The 23,774-nt window shown below is 43.9% G+C and overlaps 1 protein-coding gene across 2 annotated transcripts in view; it reads left to right on the top strand.

The window, feature by feature from the left end:
- Positions 1 to 23,774, top strand: part of ABCG2 (ATP binding cassette subfamily G member 2 (JR blood group)) — a 51,383-nt gene that overhangs the window by 13,938 nt on the left and 13,671 nt on the right. Inside the window, exons 6-8 of one of the 2 annotated variants that reach the window (XM_077814378.1) lie at positions 72 to 223; positions 8,869 to 8,985; positions 10,250 to 10,482. In XM_077814378.1, coding sequence (XP_077670504.1) covers positions 72 to 223; positions 8,869 to 8,985; positions 10,250 to 10,482 — 502 coding nt within the window. Of the gene's footprint in view, positions 1 to 71; positions 224 to 8,868; positions 8,986 to 10,237; positions 10,483 to 23,774 lie in introns of both variants that reach the window. The other variant, XM_077814379.1, reaches the window with a different exon arrangement.

Genomic DNA, 23,774 nt, shown 5'->3' with positions numbered 1-23,774 from the left:
GGAATAGTTGCAGATGTTTAATTCCTCTCCTGTTTTGTGGTGTGGTTTTTTTGTTTTTTTTTTGCATTCAGGATGTCAAGTCAGGGGAAAACGATTATCTTTTCACTCCATCAGCCCCGGTACTCCATATTCAGATTGTTTGATAGCCTGACGTTACTGGCTGCAGGAAGCCTGTTGTACCACGGCCCTGCTCGGAATGCTCTGCAGTACTTCAAATCTATTGGTGAGCTTTCAAAGGGAGCTTTCAAAGTCACAGTGGTGGTCTTCCAGCACATTGTATTGATGTTGGCTTCTAGCCTCCCAGCATATTATACTGATTTTGACCCAGATTCTCAAAGGTAATTAGGCACCTAACTCCCATTGATCTCAGTGGAAGTTGGGCACCTAAATACTTTTGAGGATCTGGGCCCTACTGTATAAGTAAGGAATGAAATCTTGTTTAAAAATGCATTCAGTATTAAAAAAAGTAGCAAATATCCTTTATTTAAGACATGAGTCCCTGTCACTGTGGCCTCTGAGATGATGGACTATGATAAAAGCTTTATATCCCAGGACCAAAGTGGGCATATGTAATCATCAAGGCTCATTATCTTCCTGTAGCGCTTACATCAAAAGTGGACTGTGAGATATAAACACTATTAAGATACAGCAATTTTTAATATTTTAAACCACCAAATGTTTTCTAACCACATATCCTAATTCAAAAGTCTTAGCAGTGTTGTGAAATAATGTGCTTAAAATGTTTATCTGAATAGTCTAATGGACTCTGTCAGAGCAATGGGGCAAGCATGTTCCAGAGTCAGTGGCAAGCCACTAATAACATCCTGCCTGCAAATCCTGGATGTTTGTATATAAAGATTTTTGAGCAAGAGCATCTCAGCCAATTGCAGCTGTTAAGAATGCACATAGAGAGAGACGTTGTTCATTAGGTAGCCAAGTCCCAAATCTTTGAGAATTTGATACATTACTGTTAGGGGGCTTATTCCTTCACCCACTTACTTCCCTGGTCCTTCTCGCATGAACAGAGAGCAACAATACCCGAAGTCCAAAGGTGCAAACAATTCAATGGTTATTGGGGTGAACTTCCAGCAAGCATGATTCCAGTTTCCTTCCTTAGTGTTGTTACGAATTACACCTTGTAGGACACGCACACAAGTGCTGCGAATTACACCTGGTAGGACACGCACACAAATGCTGCGAATTATACCTGATAGGACACGCACACCAGTGCTGCGAATTATACCTGATAGGTCACGCACAGTTCGAATCTAGGCTGAGGCACAGAAACAAAGTCCACAACTGCAGAGTTCCCAAAAGACACTAAGTTTATTACGCTCAAGCGTGGTGCCCCCCTGCTAGCCAGGAGGGGACCCTGAATGCAGATTATACAAAGGTTATATACCTTTTAGCAAAGCATGTTGCCCTCGTGCATCGGAAACCTTAGCCAATAAACAAACCCTTGTCTTATCTACCACCTATCCCTGCTTGGTGAATTCCTCGTGCTATACCAGTATGTCAATTACACAGCATGGTCCTAAAGCCATGCATCAGTAACTTTTATTATCAGGATGGGAGGCCTCACATCAAGGCCAAGAGACAGGGAGTTAGAGACTGACAAAAACCAGATACTGGGAGTCAAGGCAGGCTGGAGACAAGGAGGAGGATTTTCACAGGGATTCAATATCTAAGGATTACTCCTCCTGGTGTATGATGTGCTGGCATTTAAACAATGGTGGGCCCCAAACCAACATGGAGTCACATGTGCTAACTTTTCCTTAACAGTCCTCCCTTTTTTTTTTTTGTACGTCAGTAAGCTATATCAGGGCTGAGTAACCGCGCTGCAGGGTTAGCAACTGCCGACAGCACATACTGCAGCATTGTAGGCATACAAAAAATAACGCAAAAACAATAACAGTCAAAAAAAGTAAATACAAAATACGCCGTCCCCAAGTCCCCACATCCGGTAGCCATGAGGTGAGCCAGTCCCAGACCTCCTGGAATCCGGCTTTGGTAGTGTCGAGGCTGATGTGGTGGGATAGGGCTGCCTGTTGCTTGAGGATGTGGATGTCAGTTTCCATCCTATGGTGCTGATTTACAAATACACAACAGCTTGAATTGACCAGAGCACAAACCCCGCCCTGATTTGCAAGGAGATAATCCAGGGCTAGGCGGTTTTGCAATGTAGTTTGGGATAGCTGGGTGACTTCAATTTGAAGGGCAGAGAGAGCATCTGCAGTAGCATTTGCCATTAGTTCCAAAGCAGCTGAAATGTTAACTATAGCTTTTTCCAGCTTGCTTACTCCTAACCATGGCAGAAACCAACGCACAAAGGAGTGAAAGCCTTTGGGCTGATAAGAAAGGGGGTTTAAAGGAATACTTCGTCGGTCCCTCCATACTAGATTGCGGATCTCTCCCCGGGTCAGGTTCTGGTGTACTGTCACGGCGGGTACTATAGCCCCTAAGGTACATATACCACACCATCCTGCTTGGGAGAACCTTATAGGCTGTGTGATTGCATAACCAATACCAGCCAGACCCCTCGGGGACTGGCCACAGGGTTCTGGAGTAGGTAGAGGGGCCTCCCGCACCAGAGCTGATTTGGGTGGTGTCCTTGCACCCTACAAAATTCCCTACAAAAACTATTTTCTATGCCCTTACGTCGTGACACACATAAAGCATAATTACTCTGGGCCACCATATCAATAGACCATATTTGGATTGTAACATTCCAGTTAAATGTAGTGTTTGCCCATAGCTTAGCTTGGAGTGTTCGATTAAGGGGGATAGGTACCCCTACCAATGGGACGCCCTGACCTAAATATGTGGGGGTACGAATACAAATCCAACACTGCATTCGATTTACACCCTGTTTGATAGCACGGGTTAAATTCAAGAAGCTATTGCCCTCCCATCCTTGTACTGGACTTGGGAATAGGGAGAGAACCCCTTCCAGGCAAACCATACCAATGTCGACATCCTCCCCTGTACTATACAAAAAACACTACCCCCAATGTAAGTCCAATAAACAGGAACACAAAAAGTCCTGGTGGGCTGTGAAGGTCCCAGTAGCTGGAAAGCTTAGTCCATGGGTTGGTCGTGTTGTTCATTTGTGAAGTGGCTCATCCAATGGCTTGTCAGGGTCAGGTGGGGGTCCCAGCGCCAACTTAACGTAGCTATGATGGATTCAGGAACCTTTACCTGCAAAGGAGTGGTGGCAGATGGTGGGAGTAATGTTCGTGGCTGTAAGGCGTTTTTGGTATTTATACTTGCCTACAAGCACAGTTCCAGCCTCTGGAATAAACCCACCCCACCACTTTACTTCACATTCCCAAGAATACATTCCGCAACTTTCTCCCTGCCAATGTACAATGCTCCGTCTTTGCCATCAAGGCCAATTTTCAGTGTCTTTTGCAGTCAGGAATTTTTGGATTTTGGTGGTTTTAGCAGAGCAGGCGTTCCTTCTCTCTTGGAACAGTCATGGTTTTGCATTATACAGGGGAGAGGTTACTAGCACGTCACCCTGTAGTGCTTTGGTTTCTTTAGCAAATACTGAATGCAGGTTAGCTTTGTCAGTGGACAAGGGAGAGGTTACTAGCACTTCACCTTGTTGGTTTTTTTTTTTTTTTTTTTTTGCTGTTCAAAAGGAGGAAAGAAAAAAAAAAACCCAGAAGGAGGGACAGGCTGATCAGTAGTCGAAGTGAAGTCACCTTGAGGTGGAGGGGTCTTTTTGCAGTAAGAAGCATGGGTCTAGGCAGTCAGTCCTTGGCACTTCACAGCGGTGTTGGTAGTTAGCAGGACTTAATAAGGGCCTTTTCAGCATGGGGCCAGAGTAGTATTTTGTCGAGGGACCTTTATGTAGACCCAGTCACCTGGTTTTAACAAATGGCAGGTTTGCTCAGGATTCTTGAAGCAGGACTTCTTTTACCTGTAAATACAGAGACCTAACACATTTCATTAATGTCTGGCAGCGTGTTGCAGATCTCACAGCTGTTTGGGCACATTTAAGCCCCCATCTTTCTTGGCTGTTAGCCAAATCCTAGCTGTGAGTAGTGTCCTTGGGCAGGCCAGTGTTTTATCTTTGGACCGAGCCTGCCAAACCTGCCAGCTACAGCGTTGAATTAGCTCGTCCTCTGTTTAATTTTTTTTCCCCCCTTCTTGGCTTTTATTAACCTGCAAAGGAAACTTTCACTTTTTACTTATACATTTTTGCTTAAAAAGGAACACATGTACATTGCCCATTATACAGCACTTTAGTCTTATTGTATAATGTATGCCACATATACCCTTCTAGGAAAATGACTTTATTACAGAGCTTTGGAGCAACAAGCCAGGACAAGCACACCCACTTTTGAGGAGTTCACTTGGTACAACTTCTGGTGCCCAATAGCTTTTTTTCCCTCCCCAGCCCTCTGGCTAGAAATGTGAGGTAGCCAGAAGGATCTCATGTCTAATATGGGGAGTGGGTTAACCTTTGATGTCCTTGCTTCCAAAGACTGTTGGTGTGCAAATTTTAACAATTTTTTTAATTAAAAGATCTGGCCAATGAATTTTTTTTTTTTTTTTTTTTTTTACTTAAGCAAATGTATTAAACTTTAGTATATCACATTTTTTTGATATTATCCAAACACTTTGTACTGCAAGTTGAATAAAACAAGTATCTGCATTTTGATTTAACCCTTCTATTTAGTTTTAAACTAAACTGTCCTATGAAAAATTAAACACAGCAATTCTGGCCACAAGACAAACACCACAAGACAGGACATAGAACACAGAACAGAATTCCTATTGTGCCAGTAAATTCATGAGATGTTGAATTGCTTTTCAGCTGGCATCAGTTTTCTCTGATTTTCTGAAAGACAAAAATAAAACACAGATCTACCCCTTTTGGGCAGTCAGTCATTGCTTAAAATATTTCCTTTTTATACAAATACCCTTGTTAATTGCAGGCAAAACAGAGGAATTACCCATATTTTCTTGTATTTGTTTTATAGGCAGCCCAGGTTTCAGTGGCCTCTACCTTATTAGTTAGGTAATTTACATTAAAATAAATGCTTTCCGGCTTGCTTTTGGATCCACAGATTAAAGATTCTTACTTTAAAAAGGGCACAATAAACTTTACCAGACTTTTGATTGCCTTTTACTTTTAACTCCTGCTGTCAAACACACAGCGACCTGAAAAGGAAGACACCACCTATTGTAGCCTCTTGGAACCTAATACGATATTAATTAAGTAGCACTGTATAATTGCATTTCTTTGGAAAAGGGCCCATTTTTTTTTCCAAAATGGCTGCAAAGAAACCAAGCTTTTTTTTTTTTCTTTTCAGTATTTTACAAAGTTTAACTGTTTAATTCTTTCCAGCAACTAAAGAGTTAACTTTTTACTTTTTTTTTTTTTTTTTTTAAATTACTTGCTTATTTTTCAAAACGACACCCAATTACTTAGATTTTACCATTTTAAGTATTATTCCGGGATTTACGTTTTTCATTCCTGTAATTATTTACTCTTCTTTTTCACTATGACCTTTAAGTTTTCAACCTGTTTTCCAATCTCTATCTGTTGCCTGCCCGCTTGGGCCCGATCCTGTTTTTTTTCTCTGAACTGTCCCTTCCATGAGCACCAGCTTTGTTTCACTACCAAATTAACAAGGAGGGTGGGCTTCTTAACTAGCCCCCAGCCCTCCTGGTGTCTTCTTTAAAATATTTTTACTTACAAGGGCTACCCGAGTCCTCCCCACATGAGGCTTGTCACCTGGACAGAAAGCACGGCTAATTGGCAAGCAAGGAGGTGACGGGCATAAGTCAGAAAGCCGAGGGTAAGCCGGAGGAGGGGCAGAAGCAGGCATAGCACAGAGCGGGGCTGGAGACCCCTGAGATGAATAAGAAAAGGAGGAGGAAAGAGGATGTCCTTTTGCATGCGCATAAGCCCAGTTGTCCCATACATACCAATAATCCATCTGGGCTGGAGCTTTGTCCTCCAGCCTCCTTTTAAGCACTGTTAATGTATCCCCAGCAAAGGACCCATCCGGTGGCCATTCAACAGATGTTTGAGTTGTTAGTGCTGGCCACTCAACCTTACATAAAATAACAGCTTTTATTTTTGCCTAACCCATGGGTGCCAGAAATATTCCCCCAATTCTTGAGAATTTCAGCCAAAGGGGTCCCCTTACTTACACTCTGCCCAGAACCTATAACGGGCTACCAAAAGAACACAAAATGTGCCACCTTATCGCCTAAGCGACGGCTCACACCCCCCCCTCCTCGGAGTTCTCAAAGGTGAACTCACCCTGTGCCGGCTGGAGCTGTCCGAGAGGAGGAGTGTAGTCTCGCTTGTTGGGGCGAGCCTAGAGTCCCTTCAGGGTTGCCAAAACTGTTACGAATTACACCTTGTAGGACACGCACACAAGTGCTGCGAATTATACCTGGTAGGACACGCACACAAGTGCTACGAATTACACCTGGTAGGACACGCACACAAGTGCTACGAATTACACCTGGTAGGACACGCACACAAATGCTGCGAATTATACCTGATAGGACACGCACACCAGTGCTGCGAATTATACCTGATAGGACACGCACACCAGTGCTGCGAATTATACCTGATAGGTCACGCACAGTTCGAATCTAGGCTGAGGCACAGAAACAAAGTCCACAACTGCAGAGTTCCCAAAAGACACTAAGTTTATTACGCTCGAGCGTGGTGCCCCCCTGCTAGCCAGGAGGGGACCCTGAATGCAGATTATACAAAGGTTATATACCTTTTAGCAAAGCATGTTGCCCTCGTGCATCGGAAACCTTAGCCAATAAACAAACCCTTGTCTTATCTACCACCTATCCCTGCTTGGTGAATTCCTCGTGCTATACCAGTATGTCAATTACACAGCATGGTCCTAAAGCCATGCATCAGTAACTTTTATTATCAGGATGGGAGGCCTCACATCAAGGCCAAGAGACAGGGAGTTAGAGACTGACAAAAACCAGATACTGGGAGTCAAGGCAGGCTGGAGACAAGGAGGAGGATTTTCACAGGGATTCAATATCTAAGGATTACTCCTCCTGGTGTATGATGTGCTGGCATTTAAACAATGGTGGGCCCCAAACCAACATGGAGTCACATGTGCTAACTTTTCCTTAACAGTGTCCCCCTTCCCAGCTCTGACACCACAGAGCCTTACACCTGTGTCCCTGTTCCCATTCCTGCCCTTAGCCAAACATGATTCCAATTTCCCCACCCCCATTCCCTGTTCCCATTCCCCCCCACACACCCTCTCACTTCCTGATTGACTGCAGACTATATAGTAAAACTTGAGTTCTGCTCAGCTATACCTTAACCAATCATTTTCCTGAAATTTAACTAACCAATCCTAACATATTGTAACATGATTATGTAACCAATTATATCCCACCACCTTAATTAGTTTACACCCAGCAAAATTAATTATACAGCAGACAGAAACAATCACAGAACCAAACAGAGATTATACAGGTTTCAGAGTAACAGCCGTGTTAGTCTGTATTCGCAAAAAGAAAAGGAGTACTTGTGGCACCTTAGAGACTAACCAATTTATTTGAGCATGAGCTCATGCTCAAATAAATTGGTTAGTCTCTAAGGTGCCACAAGTACTCCTTTTCTTTTTTAGAGATTATACAGACAAACAATAGCAAAGTGGGAACTATAATGACAAAACAATACAGAAGTGAGGATTTCACATCCCAGCTATTGGTAAGTGAGTTCTTGCCAGACAGGATGCTATCAAACTAAGTTTCCTTTAACATTTTCTAGGCACTTCCCTTTCTCTGGAGCTGATAGGCACTATCAGGACAGGATTGTATTCCTAACAGCCCAATAGCACCTTCTTTCAATGTGACTAGTTTGGAATGTGAGGATGTGACCAGTCGCTTCCCAGCTTATGGCTGCCTCTGTTGCTTAGCCAAAGGCCTTAGCCTGAGAACAGGGCCTCAGACTGTCACAGTAAGAGAAGGATCTTACACTGGCAGACAGTGATTTTGATTCTTTCTTTTATACCTCTGTAACTAGCCAAGTGATAAGAATACACCTAAATTCTTAGAGTACAGGCCTTTACCGACAGGCCTCAATATCTATATCCTAACAATTACTATCAATACCTTAATTGCATCCAGAAATGAAGAGGAGGAAGCCTCTGCAGACTTTGGAGAACTGATCTAATGTTCTCTGTACAGCCTACCCTGCTAAATAAGTGAGCAGCTGCATTCTGAACAGAGTATAATTTCTGAATGGTCTTTATGGGTAGCCCCATGGGAAGCATATTTTAATAATTCCATAGGGAAATCACAAGGCATGGATAATTGTTATGAGATTCGTGAAAGAGAGAAATGTTCACAATCAAATGGAAAAAAGACACTTGAGGCTACTAATGCTTCCTGGGAATCCAGAAGGAGTCAGGGATCCAGCAGTACACCGATGTTGTGAAAATAGGGACCATCCCCTCCAAATCCTTTAGATGCTTTATGCCACCCTAAATTTATCACTGTTTTGTCTGGATAGACTTCAGACAGCTCAGTGTCTCATTCAAGCCCCTATTTTGACTAGGCATTTGAAAGCACGATGATCATCCAAATCTGAACTGTGCCATTGATCCAATTTCCATAATGGAATGAACCAATAAAATTCTAGAACCAAACACATGTGAACTTTGTAGTTTTGGCCCATTCTATTTTTGTCTTTGGTGAAGCTGACTTGTTACATTAGATGGTACCTTTTGATGGTGGGCTATCTAATTGCTTTCCCTTTAAGACAGATTTAAGAATATTACCCTTAATATTGTAACATATTTCTCCCATCTGTTGAATGACTTATTTTAGAGATCTGATATTATTTCTTTGCAGGTTATGAATGCGAGCCATACAACAATCCTGCTGATTTTTTTCTGGATATCATTAATGGAGACTCAACTGCTGTGACACTCAGCAAATCAGAATCTGTCAGTCAATGCAATTCATCAGGTATGGGAGCTAGAGGTCAAGTGATTGTCCACGCTGATCCTGCTCATGATGCACATGCACCCCATGTGTGTGAGATTGGATTCTTTTTGAATAGTATCTGTTATGGCCACACCTGAACCCCTAATGACCTCTTGGCTATTATAGGTGAAGGATAAGAGGTGGAGTGGCTGCAACCATTACTCTGTTCCTTCTTACTAACTGTGGTGCGAGCCGGAGCACCTGCAGCATGTGCCTCATGCAACATAGCTTCTCCTAACTCACTATGTGAGCTCGTTTAGCTTTTTAAGATTTAATTTATTAATTTTTAACTTTACTTTCTTTGCTTTGCCTGTTGGGAGGGGGACTTAACTAAGAGCTTTCCAACACCCCTCCTGTACACAAGAGTATTCCCACCTCATGCCAGATTCCAAGTCTCTGGGCTTCAAGACCTGCCAGTTGTGCAGTTGTACCATGCCTATTAACAACAGGCACTCCAGATGTCTCATCTGCCTGGGAGAGGAGTACATACTGGAGCATTGCTCCATATGCCGCTTCTTGTCTAAAAGCGGAAAACTCTTTTGTTTCTAATTTTGTGCCCGCAGTTACTTGTGGGTAAGATTATGGCTAGATTGTGTGATTCAGTCTCCAAGATTTTAACGTAGTTTTCTGCTTTACATTCTCAGGGAACTTCTTGGGGAGTTGCATTCAGAAAATACAAGCTCCCTGAGAACATGGAGAGAAAATTGTGTTACAGTCTTGGCATCTGAACCACACAGTTTATTCTGGGACATGTTTGGTTTGCCATTAGATATTCTGGCCACCCTGGAAAAAAAGGTAGGAGGCAATAGATGTGGTTGAACTAGGCCACAACTGTATTCATTTAAAATACCCAGCAATAAATTGTACCCAGCAATAAATTGTACAGTGCATGTTATCATTTCCACAAACATTTCCACATGGTCCACAAACTGGTCCTAGCTATCCCATTGCTGGGATTCTCCTTTGTGCCCGATATGGAAATAAACTTGAGCTTTGAAGCTTGAATCCTGATCTGAATTGCTGTAACATTCTGTAGGTTTGGATGTGCGATTCTGGTTCAGTCTGATCTCTATTTATTTATGGTAAGAGATTTTGAGGATAAAATGTAGCCCTTTCGGGGGGGGGGGGGGGATGGGGATGACTTCAGTATACCTAAACTGCCATGAACTAATTTGCGTCTTTAGCTTTCTACTGCTATTGCTCCTACAACAATATTTTTCTTTTTAATCTGAAGAAACCATTGAAGAGGTCGGTGGTGATAAGACTATTGCTGAGAAATTAGCGGAGCTGTTTTCCAGTTCCCCTTATTACAAAGAAACAAAAGCAGAATTAGAGAAGCTGTCTTTGGAAAATAAAAGGAAGATGAGTGCAGATTTCCAACAAATCACATACAGCACTTCCTTCTTTCACCAGCTAAAGTGGGTGTCCAGACGCACATTTAAAAACTTGATCTATAACCCACAAAGCTCCATGGCCCAGGTAATTGTAGTGAATCTTTAAAACATGAACAATTATAGTCTGTTTCTTTCTGAAGATGAATTGGGTTGAAATATAAAATGTTGGCTTCTGATAATTAAGAAATGAGTGAAAAAACTTCCAATTGATTAGCCAACAATATGACTTTAAACAGTCTTTCACTGTGGAAATCACTGTGGAGATTTCAAGTGGAAATCTTTACATAGTCATAGATCATATTAACAGAGAAATCCATAGACCTTCATTCTTGTCCGTGCTGCCCTTGGCATTTTTGCTAATTATCAAATACAGTAGAACCTCAAAGTTACGAACACCAGAGTTATGAACTGACCAGTCAACCACAGAACTCATTTGGAACCAGAAGTACACGAATCGTGAGCAGCAGAAACTAAAAAGAAAAAACAACAACAACCAAGTTCAGTACACTACTGTGTTAAATGTAAACTACTAAAAATAATAAAGGGAAAGGAATATTTTTCTTTTACTTTTCAAAGCTGTATTAAGTCAATGTTCAGTTGTAAACTTTTAAAAGAACAACCAGAACGTTTTGTTCAGAGTTATGAACGTTTCAGAGTTATGAGCAACCTCCATTCCCAAGGTGTTAGTAACCATGGAGGTCTACTGTATGTGGTAAACAAAGGTTTTCTGCTACACAGTCCAACATTTCTTTATATTTCATCATTCAATAATGTCAGAACGCTGTCTGTTTGATAACATTCATATCCAAAACAGAGGATTGTGTTTTCAGAAATAAATGAGATTTTGTAATCCTAACACAGACAAAATTCCTTTTGACTTTCGTGAAAATAGGATCAGACCCTTTGTGCCAGATCATGCCACCATTATTTACATGGAATATCTTATATTCTGCATTTGGTCCCATTGATTTAAATGGAACAACTCACAGTGCAATGTACTACTCAGTATGAGTAAAGGTGGCACAGTCTGGCCACTAAATTGTCACTCTTTGTAGAGCCTCTGTAGATTTATAGTATAATTGTCTTTGAATTGCAATGATGATAAAGCAATATTATTTTACATTTTCTTGATGTATTGACTATCATATTGTGGGTTCGAACTAGGATAGATCATATTGTTCCCTTTTCTTACCTTTGCTTCACATGTACACTTCTGGAGCAGCAAATGGAAGGATTGATAAACTATTTAGAATTGATAGATTAATAGCAACAAATAATATAAATGGTACGCACGGATATGCCCCACCCCTACAATGGTGGCCAGTGAAAAGACGGGAGCACAAGAACCTTCCCTCCCTCACTTGGATAATCCATGTAAGGATCAGGCAGAATTGCTGCCCCGTAAAGTGGGGATTGCAGGGACTGCTCCCATATTACTCCCATTCCCAAAAGGGTGAGGAGGGGCAGATAGGAAGTGAGATCATGACTCTGCCTTTTTTATGCACTGACCAATGTTGGACAGCCATGCAGGGGAGTAGGCTTCGCCCTACAAAGCACTGAAGTACTGCATATGCAGAGTCCTCATGCCCAGGAGCTCCAGCACACATTCTATCTGAATGCCTTTTTGTGCTCTCATTGGCTCAGTGCGTCTCTGAACTGTACTTAAATGCCTGTCTGCATTGCTCTGCACTGAACTATACTTAAATGACACAATCAAACCTTTGTGAGCGTTTTTCCAACAATGACGCAAAACTTTTCCAAAAAACTATGGTCACCAGCATACAGGAGAGCTGTTCAGTATCTCTCAAGTTAAAAGGTTTCTGGGTGTGTATCTGTATGTTGATATTATGGATATCCCTAATAATTGGTTTGTAAAAGCTTGACCTTGTGACAAGAATTATACTCTCAAGCTTTATAATACTCCAGGGTTAATGGTCCTGACTTTCTTTCTCACAATCTTTTCTATCTCCCAAACCTCATTAGGAATGGATTTCAAATACATTCTATAAATGGTACACAGTTCACTAAGCCGTCTTTGCTAATCCTCTCCAAATTGGTCTTGATATGATCCTTGTTTTCCACTACAATTAGCTTAGTGGCTGAATTATCCCTGACATTTGGTCCTTTCAGCAGGTTCTTAGTGATACAGTACCACGTATGAAATGCTTTATAGTGTTAAGACTCATGCATCCCTCATGCTTAACCATGTCTGAACTGCCTGACACCATCATTTTTGCTGAGATTTTTTTTTGCTTCTACATATTAAGAAATAATCATGTACAAATTTTCATCATTCTGATTATGTCATTAAAGTCATTCATACTTTTTTATCTGTTGGAAAAATTCATGTTTCTGTTGGCTTAAAACTAACAATAATTGGATTGTTCTGGAATCAACTAGGCTTTAAAAACCTTTCTATTGGGCTTTACTGTGAAATAAATTATTAATATGGTTCAATTCCTCCACGCCCCCTAGATCCATTATTGAATAGACTTAAAAATACAACCCTTGTTACAAGCAAAAAGTTGCTACTTTAAAAAAATATTAAGTTTGAACCTAGCATTTGAAAGAAATAATAGTTTAGAAGTGATTTCTTTTCTGCTTTATTATTTCAGTATAAAAGGGAAGGAGATTTCTCTTTACTTCGGCAATGTCTCTGTACCCTCCTCCGCACTTAGTTTACTAAAGATCCTTTTGCTATAGTTATTAAACTAGTTCTATTTTTGAATATATTTGTTTGAGCTGGAAATATTAGAAATACACATTTTGTAAAGCAAACTCTGAGGATATATTTGTTGTATAAAAGATGAGATTTATTCTCACTTTGGTTTGTATTATGTTAGGAGTTTTTGCTTTTGTTACCATTGTTCCTCATCAGCAGAGCAGGGATGCTAGTTTTTATCTAGTACAAGAAAGCCTTTGTCAATCTTGAGTTCTCAGTTCTGGGCTCCTCGAATATGAAAATTCTCATGGTTTAGTGGCTGAATTATCACCCTTCAATCAGTCTGGTACCTCCTAGAATTTCCCAAGTGCCAACTGTGTATTTAAACAAACATTTGAGGCTCTTTTAAAATAATATCAATAAATAAGACATTGAACAGGCAAGGGACAACTTGTTTTTATAGGTATATTTCTAGAGGAGCTGCCCTTGTGCTTCTTTGGAAGCTAATGACTTTTGTGAAGAAATACATTTGACATGCTTTGGGGGAACTGACTGAAAAGTCCTATTGCCAGAGCAATAAAGGATTAAAAGATGGAAATATAAATAATGCCAATCAATATGCTTTTATCGAAAGTAGGTCTTGTAGAGAAATGTGATATCACGCTTTTAGACACTTTTGAGTTTGGTTAGGCTGCTGCACAACCATTATGGATCAGCTTTTTTGTGGCTTTTTCCAACAGTTTCCTATGTTCAGGACCCGACCCTCTGGCCAGATTCTTTTAAAGTCCCATCCCTTCTGGGAGAGGACTTCTACCTATGCTCTCTTCTGGGCCTTTTTCCTCTGACTGCCCTGTACTCTTTCTTTTAATCTCTTCCCTCAACTTGACCACATCCTCCCCAGTTATTTTGTGGGGTGTTTTTACTGGGATTCTCCTGACATCAATTCTTGGTTCAACACTGTGCAAAAATGTTATTAATGGCCTTAATTATTCATCATGAAGTTTGCAGATGACAAAAAGATTGGTCGAGTGCTAAATAATAATGAGAACAGGTCACTTATACAGAACAATGTGAATCACTTGGTAAGCTGGGCACAGTCAAGCAACATGCATTTTAACAGAGACAACTGCAGGATCTAGGAACAAAGAATGTAGTCTATATGTATAGGATGGAGAGCTGTGTCCAGGAAAGGCCCTTAAAAGGACATACGGGTCATGAATGGGACTTCACAGTGCAGTGCTATAGTCCTCAACCATAACTATTTCACATTTGGGGACAATGTATACCTTCAAATCAGCAGCACTGCTATGGGTACCCGCATGGCCCCACAGTATGCCAACTTTTTTATGGCTGACTTAGAACAACGCTTCCTCAGCTCTCATCCCCAAACGCCCCTACTCTACTTGCGTTACATTGATGACATCTTCATTATCTGGACCCACGGAAAAGAAGCCCTTGAGGAATTCCACCATGATTTCAACAATTTCTATCCTACCATCAACCTCAGCCTGGACCAGTACACACAAGAGATTTACTTCCTGGACACTACGGTGCTAATAAGCGATGGTCACATAAACACCACCCTATACTGGAAACCTACTGACTGCTATTCCTACCTACATGCCTCCAGCTTTCACCCAGACCACACCACACGATCCATTGTCTACAGCCAAGCTCTACGATACAACCGCATTTGCTCCAACCCCTCAGACAGAGACAAACACCGACAAGACCTCTATCAAGCGTTCTTACAACTACAATACTCACCTGCTGAAGTGAAGAAACAGATTGACAGAGCCAGAAGACACGCAGAAGTCACCTACTACAGGACAGGCCCAACAAAGAAAATAACAGAACACCACTAGCCATCACCTTCAGCCCCCAACTAAAACCTCTCCAACACATCATCAAGGATCTACAATCTATCCTGAAGGACGACCCATCACTCTCACAGATCTTGGGAAACAGGCCAGTCCTTGCTTACAGACAGCCCCCCAACCTGAAGCAAATACTCACCAGCAACCACACATCACACTAGAAAAACACTAACCCAGGAACCTATCCTTGAAACAAAGCCCGTTGCCAACTGTGTCCACATATCTATTCAGGGGACACCATCATAGGGCCTAATCACATCAGCCACGCTATCAGAGGCTCGTTCACCTGCACATCTACCAATGTGATATATGCCATCATGTGCCAGCAATGCCCCTCTGCCATGTACATTGGTCAGACTGGACAGTCTCTACGTAAAAGAATAAATGGACACAAACCAGACGTCAAGAATTATAACATTCAAAAACCAGTCGGAGAACATTTCAATCTCTTTGGTCACTCGATTACAGACCTAAAAGTTGCAATTCTTCAACAAAAAAACTTCAGAAACAGACTGCAACAAGAGACTGCTGAATTGGAATTAATTTGCAAACTGGATACAATTAACTTAGGCTTGAATAAAGACTGGGAGTGGATGTGTCATTACACAAAGTAAAACTATTCCCCCCCACCCCCCGCCACTGTTCCTCACATGTTCTTGTCAACTGCTGGAAACAGCCCACCTTGATTATCACTACAAAAGGTTGTCCTCCCCCCGCCCCTCCTCTCTCCTGCTGGTAATATCTCACCTTAAGTGATCACTCTCGTTACAGTGTATATGGTAACACCCATTGTTTCATGTTCTGTATGTATATAAATCTCCCCACTGTATTTTCCACTGAATGCATCCGATGAAGTGAGCTGTAGCTCACGAAAGCTTATGCTCAAATAAATTTGTTAGTCTCTAAGGTGCCACAAATACTCCTTTTCTTTTATAGTTAAAAGAGTTAACAAGAACCTTAAATTTATAAACAGGGCAATATGGAGTAGAAGAAAGGAGGAGATATTACCTCTGGAAATGGCATTGGTGAGTCCATCACTGGAATGCTATCTCCACTTCTGGTGTTAAACATGCAGAATGTTTAGGGAAGAGCCACAAGAATGATTCAAAGTGTGAAGATACCTTATAGCTAAGAGTTTAAAGTGTTCAACATGCTTAATTATTGAAAAGAAGGTTAAGAGGTGACTTGAGCACAGACTGTAAGTACCTACTCAGGGAGAAGGTATCTACTACTTGTGATTTGAACAGATATCCAAGGAGAGTGGTAGATGTCACCGTGCCTCAATGGTTCACTGCTGAGAATACCAGATTCAGGACAAACGGCTGAGAAATAGGGCAGAATCACCCCCAGACTGGTGGTTATTCTTCCATAAAATATACCAAGCCAGTAACAAAAGTAAACTTCTGTGTCACCACACTGGTTAACAAGAAGTCATAAATGCAGTCTCTTTAGGCATTCAAGCCCTTCTGTCACCACCCAGACACCAGACTATATGATGAGTGGTTATTTAAAACCATTTTCATCACAGGGTTCTTCTAATCCCGTATAGCCAGGTCAATATATAACTCAGATCTTATAAAATAATCATGCTGTTGCCAATACTTTAGTATCTAATATCTAAAGGTTTATTTCTAAGAGAAAAGAAAGAGGGGAGAGTTAAAATACACAAGGAAAACAAATACATACGCTCATTGCAAAGTTCTTGGAGCAGGTTTGTAGCAGTGATGGAATAAACTGCTGGCTTGTAAAATCTCTGGTAACTTCCCAAAAGATTGGAAGGTCCTCAGCCCATTGTTTGGAATGCTCCTTTTAGTGTAAGTCCAGAGATCAGAGCAGGAAGGAGTCAAAATGGAGATGCTTCCAGGGCCTTTTATGCCTTCTCCCATGTGGAGGGAAAGCTCTCAGTCTTAATTTGAGGAAAAGTACAGGCACAAGATGGAGTCCAGGGTCACATGAGTTACTCATGTGCCCTTTCATGCTTTTGTAACCCTTCTGCCCGTCAGAGTTGGCAGCAACAAGGGCCGGGTTCAATATCTAGGGGATTCATTCCAATAACACAATGCAAACCGGCTCAAGCCCTCACCCAGTGACCTGGGACAAATATATACCACCCCCGCTGGGCGCCTCCAAGAGGCAATACTTCCCCTCTCGCAAGCACATAGTCTGAGTGTAGCAAAAGCCTTTTAATAACAGAGAGAAACAATGTGGCATTATGTTGGGGAAACACCACCAACAGGATTCATAACACAACCCATGAGCAAAAAAACCCACCCCAAGCAAATTGGGGCATGCCCTCTTCCCTTTGGTTCTTGAGTCCAGCAACCCCAAATCACCCAAAGTCCCAAAAGTCCAATGCCCCAAAAGTCTCTGTCCCTGGTCAGGGCAGTCCCAGAGTTCGAAAGTTTATCTGCGGAGCTTTACCTCCCAACCTGGGTGGAAATGGGACGGGGGTAAGAGGCACCTTACATGATCTGAAGCTGACCGCTCCATAGCAGCACTCCGCTCCGCCAGCCGCCCCACGAACTCCTTTGCTCAGCTGCGCTCCACTCTGCGAGCCACCCCACGAACTCCTTCGCTCAGCTCCACGGCCCACAAGCAGCTCCTGCCATCCACAAACTGCTCTGCGTCGAACTGCTTCACCAGCCGGTCCACAAGGCACTCCAGCCGTCCCGCAAACTGCTCCACAATATATCTTCAGGCTCCCCCACTACTTAACACAACACTCAGTGATTTCAGCTCTTAGGTGAATTCAGCTTGTAGTAGGGGAGCCCCAGTACTGGTGCACTGTCAGCCCAAAATGAGCTCAGCAGTCTATAACTAGACTTCTAATGAAATCAAAATTAGCTCTGATATTCCACAGTGGAGAGAGGAGGAAGTGCAATTAGCATTTAAGGCCCTCACCAAGGGGCCCATGCCACCAAGTATTAATACTTGTCCCCAGCCTCTCTCCATTCACACAGTTTTGGAACCCATGACCCTTGCCTAGCGAGTGCTACTTAGTTGATGGTGAATCCCTCCATCATAACAAAAGGCCACGTACAGTTCCAAGCACAGTTCCCATAATCAGGGTAATAACAATTTATTCTTCCTGCCCCAATAACAGAGACACTGGGGATCCCACAGCAGCCAAAGTGACCATTTGGGCAGCTATGGTCTCATTCTAGGCGTGGTGGGTGTGCCTATGCAAATGAGATCAGCCCCTGAAGTTCTTTTCCACAACTTGCCACACTTCACCACCAGATGTCAGGGTGGAGCTCATCCTGACACTGCTTACATCCTCCCCCCAGCTGAGACTTTGTCATCCTGACAAATCACACTCCCTTTATACCAACTCATTGGTTTCCTCCAAAGGGCCTCAGGAAGCCCACTTTAGCTTCCACAAGCCTGTGTGCTAAATGTATTGGCTCCTCACTAGTCACCCCAGGTGCATCATAAGTTAACCGTTTCGCTGGTTTTATCACCCTGTCTCGTCTATTGAGAATCTCTGTTGCCGAGGTAGGGGGAACATCCTCTTGAGTGACGGATGGAGAGGCTTCCCTGGAGGGTCCCTCGGCTACTGGCGTAGGCCCCTGCACTCCTAGTTCTAACGCTGGAGGGTCCAAGGTGCTCAGGACATCCTCTACCTGTCTGTCCCCATTGTCCAATAACCTGTGTGTGTCATCACAGGGGGGTCTCATCAGCAGCACCGGGGTATCAGAAAGGGGCCTAAATAGTTCCGCCATTGGGTTTAGGGCGGAAGAGGGAAAACTCTCGTTTGGTTCAGCTGATCGAGACTGAAATCTTGTCTCCATCCCAGGATACACCAGGATTGTGTCTTCCTCCTCAGACTCACTCTCAGATGTGCAGAATAGGGGTAAGTTAGCTGCAGGGGGCCCACTGTCTGTGTTGGATGGCGGCTTTGGTCTAGCACCTCTGTTCTGCCCGGCGGCCCTGCCGTGGCCCATCTCATAAGGGGTGCTTACCAATTCCCCCACAGGGAGCAAAAGGTTTCTATGCACCGTCTTTATTTGCCCTGGACCGTCTTCAGGTTTGATCTTGTAGACCGGCAGATCTCCCAGCTTTTCCATCACCAGGTAAGGTATTGCCTTCCATCTGTCAGCTATCTTGTGTTTGCCAGCAATACCCAAATTTCGCAGCAGGACTCTGTCCCCCGGCTGGAGCTCCTGCGAACGCACTCTAGCATCATATCGATGTTTGTTGCGGTCTGCGTTCTTCCGAGCCGCAGCGGTAGCTAAGCGATAAGCATCCCGCAGCTTTTCTCTTAGTCGGGATACATATTGCTGATGAGTTTCATAGCTATCTCCATCCTCTGATACACCAAAGCACAAGTCTATGGGTAATCTTGGTTCTCGCCCAAACATCAAGAGATATGGGGTGACTCCCGTAGCATCGTTCTTTGTGGCATTGTAGGCATGCACCAGAAATGCGACATGCTGGCTCCAGGTTGCCTTCTGCTCTGGTCGCAAAGTTCCCAACATATCTAATAGGGTTCGATTGAACCTCTCTGGCTGAGGATCACCTTGGGGGTGATAAGGCGTTGTCCTAGACTTTTTAATTCCTGCTATCTTCAGCACCTCCTTCAGAAGATGACTCTCAAAATCCCGCCCCTGATCAGAGTGTATCCGAGCCGGGAATCCATAGACTGAGAAATATTTGAGCAACGGTGGTGGTCCTCTGATCACGTGTGGGATATGCTTGTGCATACTGTGTAAAATGGTCAGTCACTACTAGAATGTTTCCAACATTCCTCTTGTCTACCTCTACAGACAAGAAATCAATGCATACCAACTCCAAAGGTTTGTTGCTGGTGATGTTCTTGAGATATGCAGCCCTCGTGGGCAGTTTTTTCCTTTGAACACATCGAGCGCAAGTCTCACATTTCCTGCAAACATCTTCAGCCATTCGGGGCCAATAGAACCTACTACGAATAAGTTCCAGGGTCCTCTCCATCCCTAAATGCTCAAAGTCATCATGGAGGGTCCTCATGGCCAGGGCTCTGTACTTTTTTGGCAGTACTAGTTGTGCTCGTTGTTTTTGTAAAGGGTCAGTGGTCATTCGGTGTAGCACTCCCTGAATCAGTTTTAGTTTGGTCCATTCTCTCAATAGTAGTTTACCCTCCGGGTTAGGTGGGACAACCGCAGCTGGGCTTCGCCCCTCCCTTTTGGCAAGTAGTGTATCACGAATGTCAATATCTTGCCGCTGGGCTTCTTGCCAGTCAGCTGCATTGAGCATGGGCAAAGGAGATTGGTCTAATGCAATATAGTTCACTGAAGCAGAAGGCATGCATTCAGGGGCCAGGCCCAAAGCTTCTGCAACACATCCCTGAAGGCCCTCACGGGCCTCTGGCTCTCGGCGACTCACACTGCAAATAGCTCTCACTCCATCTGTGGGTATCACAGCAACTTCTGGAGCCTGCGGACGCCTGGACAATGCATCTGCATCTACATTGCTTCTCCCTGATCGGTACTGAATGCTGAACTCATAGCTAGCCAAGGCGGCCACCCATCTCTGCCCTGTAGCATCCAGCTTAGCACTTGTTAACACATAAGTCAGTGGATTGTTGTCTGTCCACACCTGGAACTGAGCACCATACAAGTAGTCTCGAAATTTCTCAGTGATGGCCCATTTCAAGGCCAAAAATTCCAGCTTGTGGGTGGGATAGCGAGTTTCACTATCAGACAATCCTCGGCTGGCAAAGGCTACAGGTTTACATTTGCCTTCCACTTCCTGGTACAGGATTGCTCCCAGACCCTCCAAACTGGCATCAGTATGCAAGATAAATGGTTTGCTTGGGTCAGCAAAAACTAGGACTGGAGCATGCGTTACGCAAGTAATGATTTCTCGAAAAGCCCTTTCACATCTCTCATCCCACCGTGGCCCAAATGGTGCAAAGGGGCCATTGTGTCTCTGCACAGGAGGCTTTGGGGACCTCCCCTTATTCTTGGACTTAGATTTGTTCTTGCTGGACTGATGTCCCCTGGTAAGATCATTCAGAGGCTTTACAATCGTAGCATAGTTTTTCACAAATCTGCGGTAGTAGCCACTAAATCCAAGAAAGGTCTTGAGTTCTCTGTAGTTACTTGGACGTGGCCATGTAGTGAGTGCTTCTATTTTATCAGGATCAGTACTCACACCTTCTTGGGACACAATGTGACCCACATACTTCACTGAGGTTCTGCAGACCTGGCATTTGTCAATTGAAAGCTTCAGACCATAATCCTCCAACCTATCAAGCACTTTAAGAAGTCTTTCTTCATGCTCCTCTAAGGTTCTTCCAAACACAATCAGGTCATCCAAATAAACTAACACTTGCAGTAAATTCATGTCTCCCACAACTTTCTCCATGAGACGTTGAAAGGTGGCAGGTGCTCCAGAAATCCCTTGGGGCATGCGTTCGAACTGATAAAACCCTAATGGGCAGATGAAGGCTGTCTTCTCCTTATCTTCTTCTCCCAGAGGGATCTGGTAGTATCCACTTTGAAGATCCAACACAGAGAACCACTGGCTTCCCAGCAAACAGTCTAAGGCATCTTGCACTCGAGGCATAGTGTACTGGTCGACCACTGTACGGCTGTTTAGGGTGCGGTAGTCAATACACATCCGGATTTTCCCATTCTTTTTGCGGACTACCACAATGGGTGAGGCATATGGGCTGCGGGACTCTGTAATGATGTCATTTGCAGCCAGGTCCTGAAGATGATGTCGCACATCTTCCATCTCAGAGAGAGCAATCTTCCTAGATCTCTCCCTGAAAGGTCGAGAGTCATGTAGTCTGATATTGTGCTCTACTCCTTTTGCACATCCCACATCCCACTCATGCAGTGAGAACACCTTGGATCTTTCACAAAGTTTCTTCCTCAGGCGATCTTTCCAGTCCTCGGACACTGGTGAATCTCCAAAGTCAAACTTTGCTGGGTCTGTTGTCGGAACTTGAGTTTCATACTGGGGTTTTACAATCGACTCAGGCTCAAAGAGGTCTGCTATCTTTTGTCCTTGCTTCACAACAACATCACGACTCATTTCATTAGCAGTCAGTATAGTCACCCTTTCCTGGGCTTCAGCAGGTAGGGTTATGACTCCACTGGGGACCAACACTCCTTCAGGGAGCTCTCCTCCTATCGGCTGCTCTATCATTGCTAACGTCCCTTTACTGCCTTTCAGACAGGTACTCATGACAAGCACTTCTTGCTCCGTCCTTGCAGGCACTACTAAGGGGGTTGTGCCTGCGTACTTCAGTGCCCCAAGCGGTAGCTCAGATGTGTCCCTTTTAGCGCTCTCAATTTTCCTATAGGCTTCAGCACAAAGCGTATGGATCATCAGGGTATTCAGGTATTGGTCCCCAGCCCGCCTTCTGCAGTAATCCGCGAGTACCTTGAAGAGACTGGAGTTGGTCCCTATTAGCACAGAAACATCAGAAGTCCCTTTAGGGTCAGGGCATATTAAGGCAGCTGTGTCTACCTCTTCTCTTACCCCAGCAACCTCCTCTGGGAATTCCAGGTGCACTATGACATACCCTTGATAGGGGTATTCATCCATGCTGAGGCCACACAGGCCAAGGCCAGTCAGTGGCTGTATAGGCAGGTGCCTAAGCATCTGTTGGTAGAATGACTGAAATATAATAGTCACTTGAGATCCAGTGTCAAGCACTGCTTTACACTCCACCCCTTCAATCCTCACCGTGACCTCTGCTCGAGGCCCTATCAGTCCTGCGGGGATCCCAGCTGGACAGTCTTTTCTGGGGGAATCTTCAAATCCTGCAGACCTGTGGGGTCCCCGTCCCCAGACCCTCTGGCAGCTACCGGATCTCTCCCAACTGATCCTCAGCTTTCCATACACTAAGGAGGGGTTTTCTTCATTATGGCACTTGGCAGCACTGTGTCCATCCTGACCACATCGGTAGCAGAAGAATTGACCTTTCCCCCTTCGCCTGGGGGGGATGGTGGCTCTAAGTGCGGGCTTCTCAATCGCCACAGTTTGAGGCTTCTTATTCCTGGAAGTCTTAACTCGGTCAACGGTACTTTGCAGCTCAGCTATCCATTACGTCAGGACCTGCATTTGTTGGGCAAGTTCCTCTCTGGTGCTCACCATCAGTACACTGGCCATTTGCAGTGGTGTTGTGCTGGCTGGCTCCGATGTTTGGGCTTCCCAAAATTCACTGGCAGCCTGCCTTTCTTCCTCCTCTCTGACCTCTTTTATCAGCTGGGAGTAACTTGGGGGATGTTCCAGTCGTTCTCTTAGCTGGAGATGAAGTAGAATCGGGTTCTGATACTGAGTTCCTCTTACAATTTGAGCCAGTCTGGTCTGATCCATCTGCTCAGCAGTCACTGCTCCCCTCATGACAGCTCTCTGAAGCAGTCTCTCCAGTCTCTGTATGTAAGCTGAAGCCTTCTCGCCCTTTTGTTGTCAGGAATTAAGGAACTTACAGTAGCTGTCTTCAGGGCCCTCTACGCTCCCAAAGTTGTGTTCAAGGGCCTCTAGGCAGTCCTTAACACTGACCCCAGGGTCAATGAGCTTCAGGGTGCGAATCACATCTAATGCTGGGCCACCAAGGCTCTCTATAAGGCATCTTCGCTTTTCTGCATCTGGTACGGCCCACTCTTGCAGCATTTCAGTGGTATGCTCTAACCAGGGTTCAAACTCCTCCTCCCCAGCAAATAATCTTAACTTACAACAAGAGTCTGACTCAGCATGGGGCAGCACAACCTTTTCCAATGTTTGCCCCAGAGCTTTTGTCCAATCATCAGCCGAGGCTGCAGCCTCTGAGCTAGAAGCTGCTGAGCCAGAGCCCAACAAACCTGACATATTAGCCATTATACAAACAGTAATTTCCTCAAAATA

The sequence above is a fragment of the Eretmochelys imbricata genome, chromosome 4, assembly GCF_965152235.1.
Source record: "Eretmochelys imbricata isolate rEreImb1 chromosome 4, rEreImb1.hap1, whole genome shotgun sequence".
Lineage (NCBI taxonomy): Eukaryota > Metazoa > Chordata > Testudines > Cheloniidae > Eretmochelys > Eretmochelys imbricata.
Note: the sequence above shows the minus strand (reverse complement) of the source record. Positions and strands in the feature narration are given on the sequence as shown.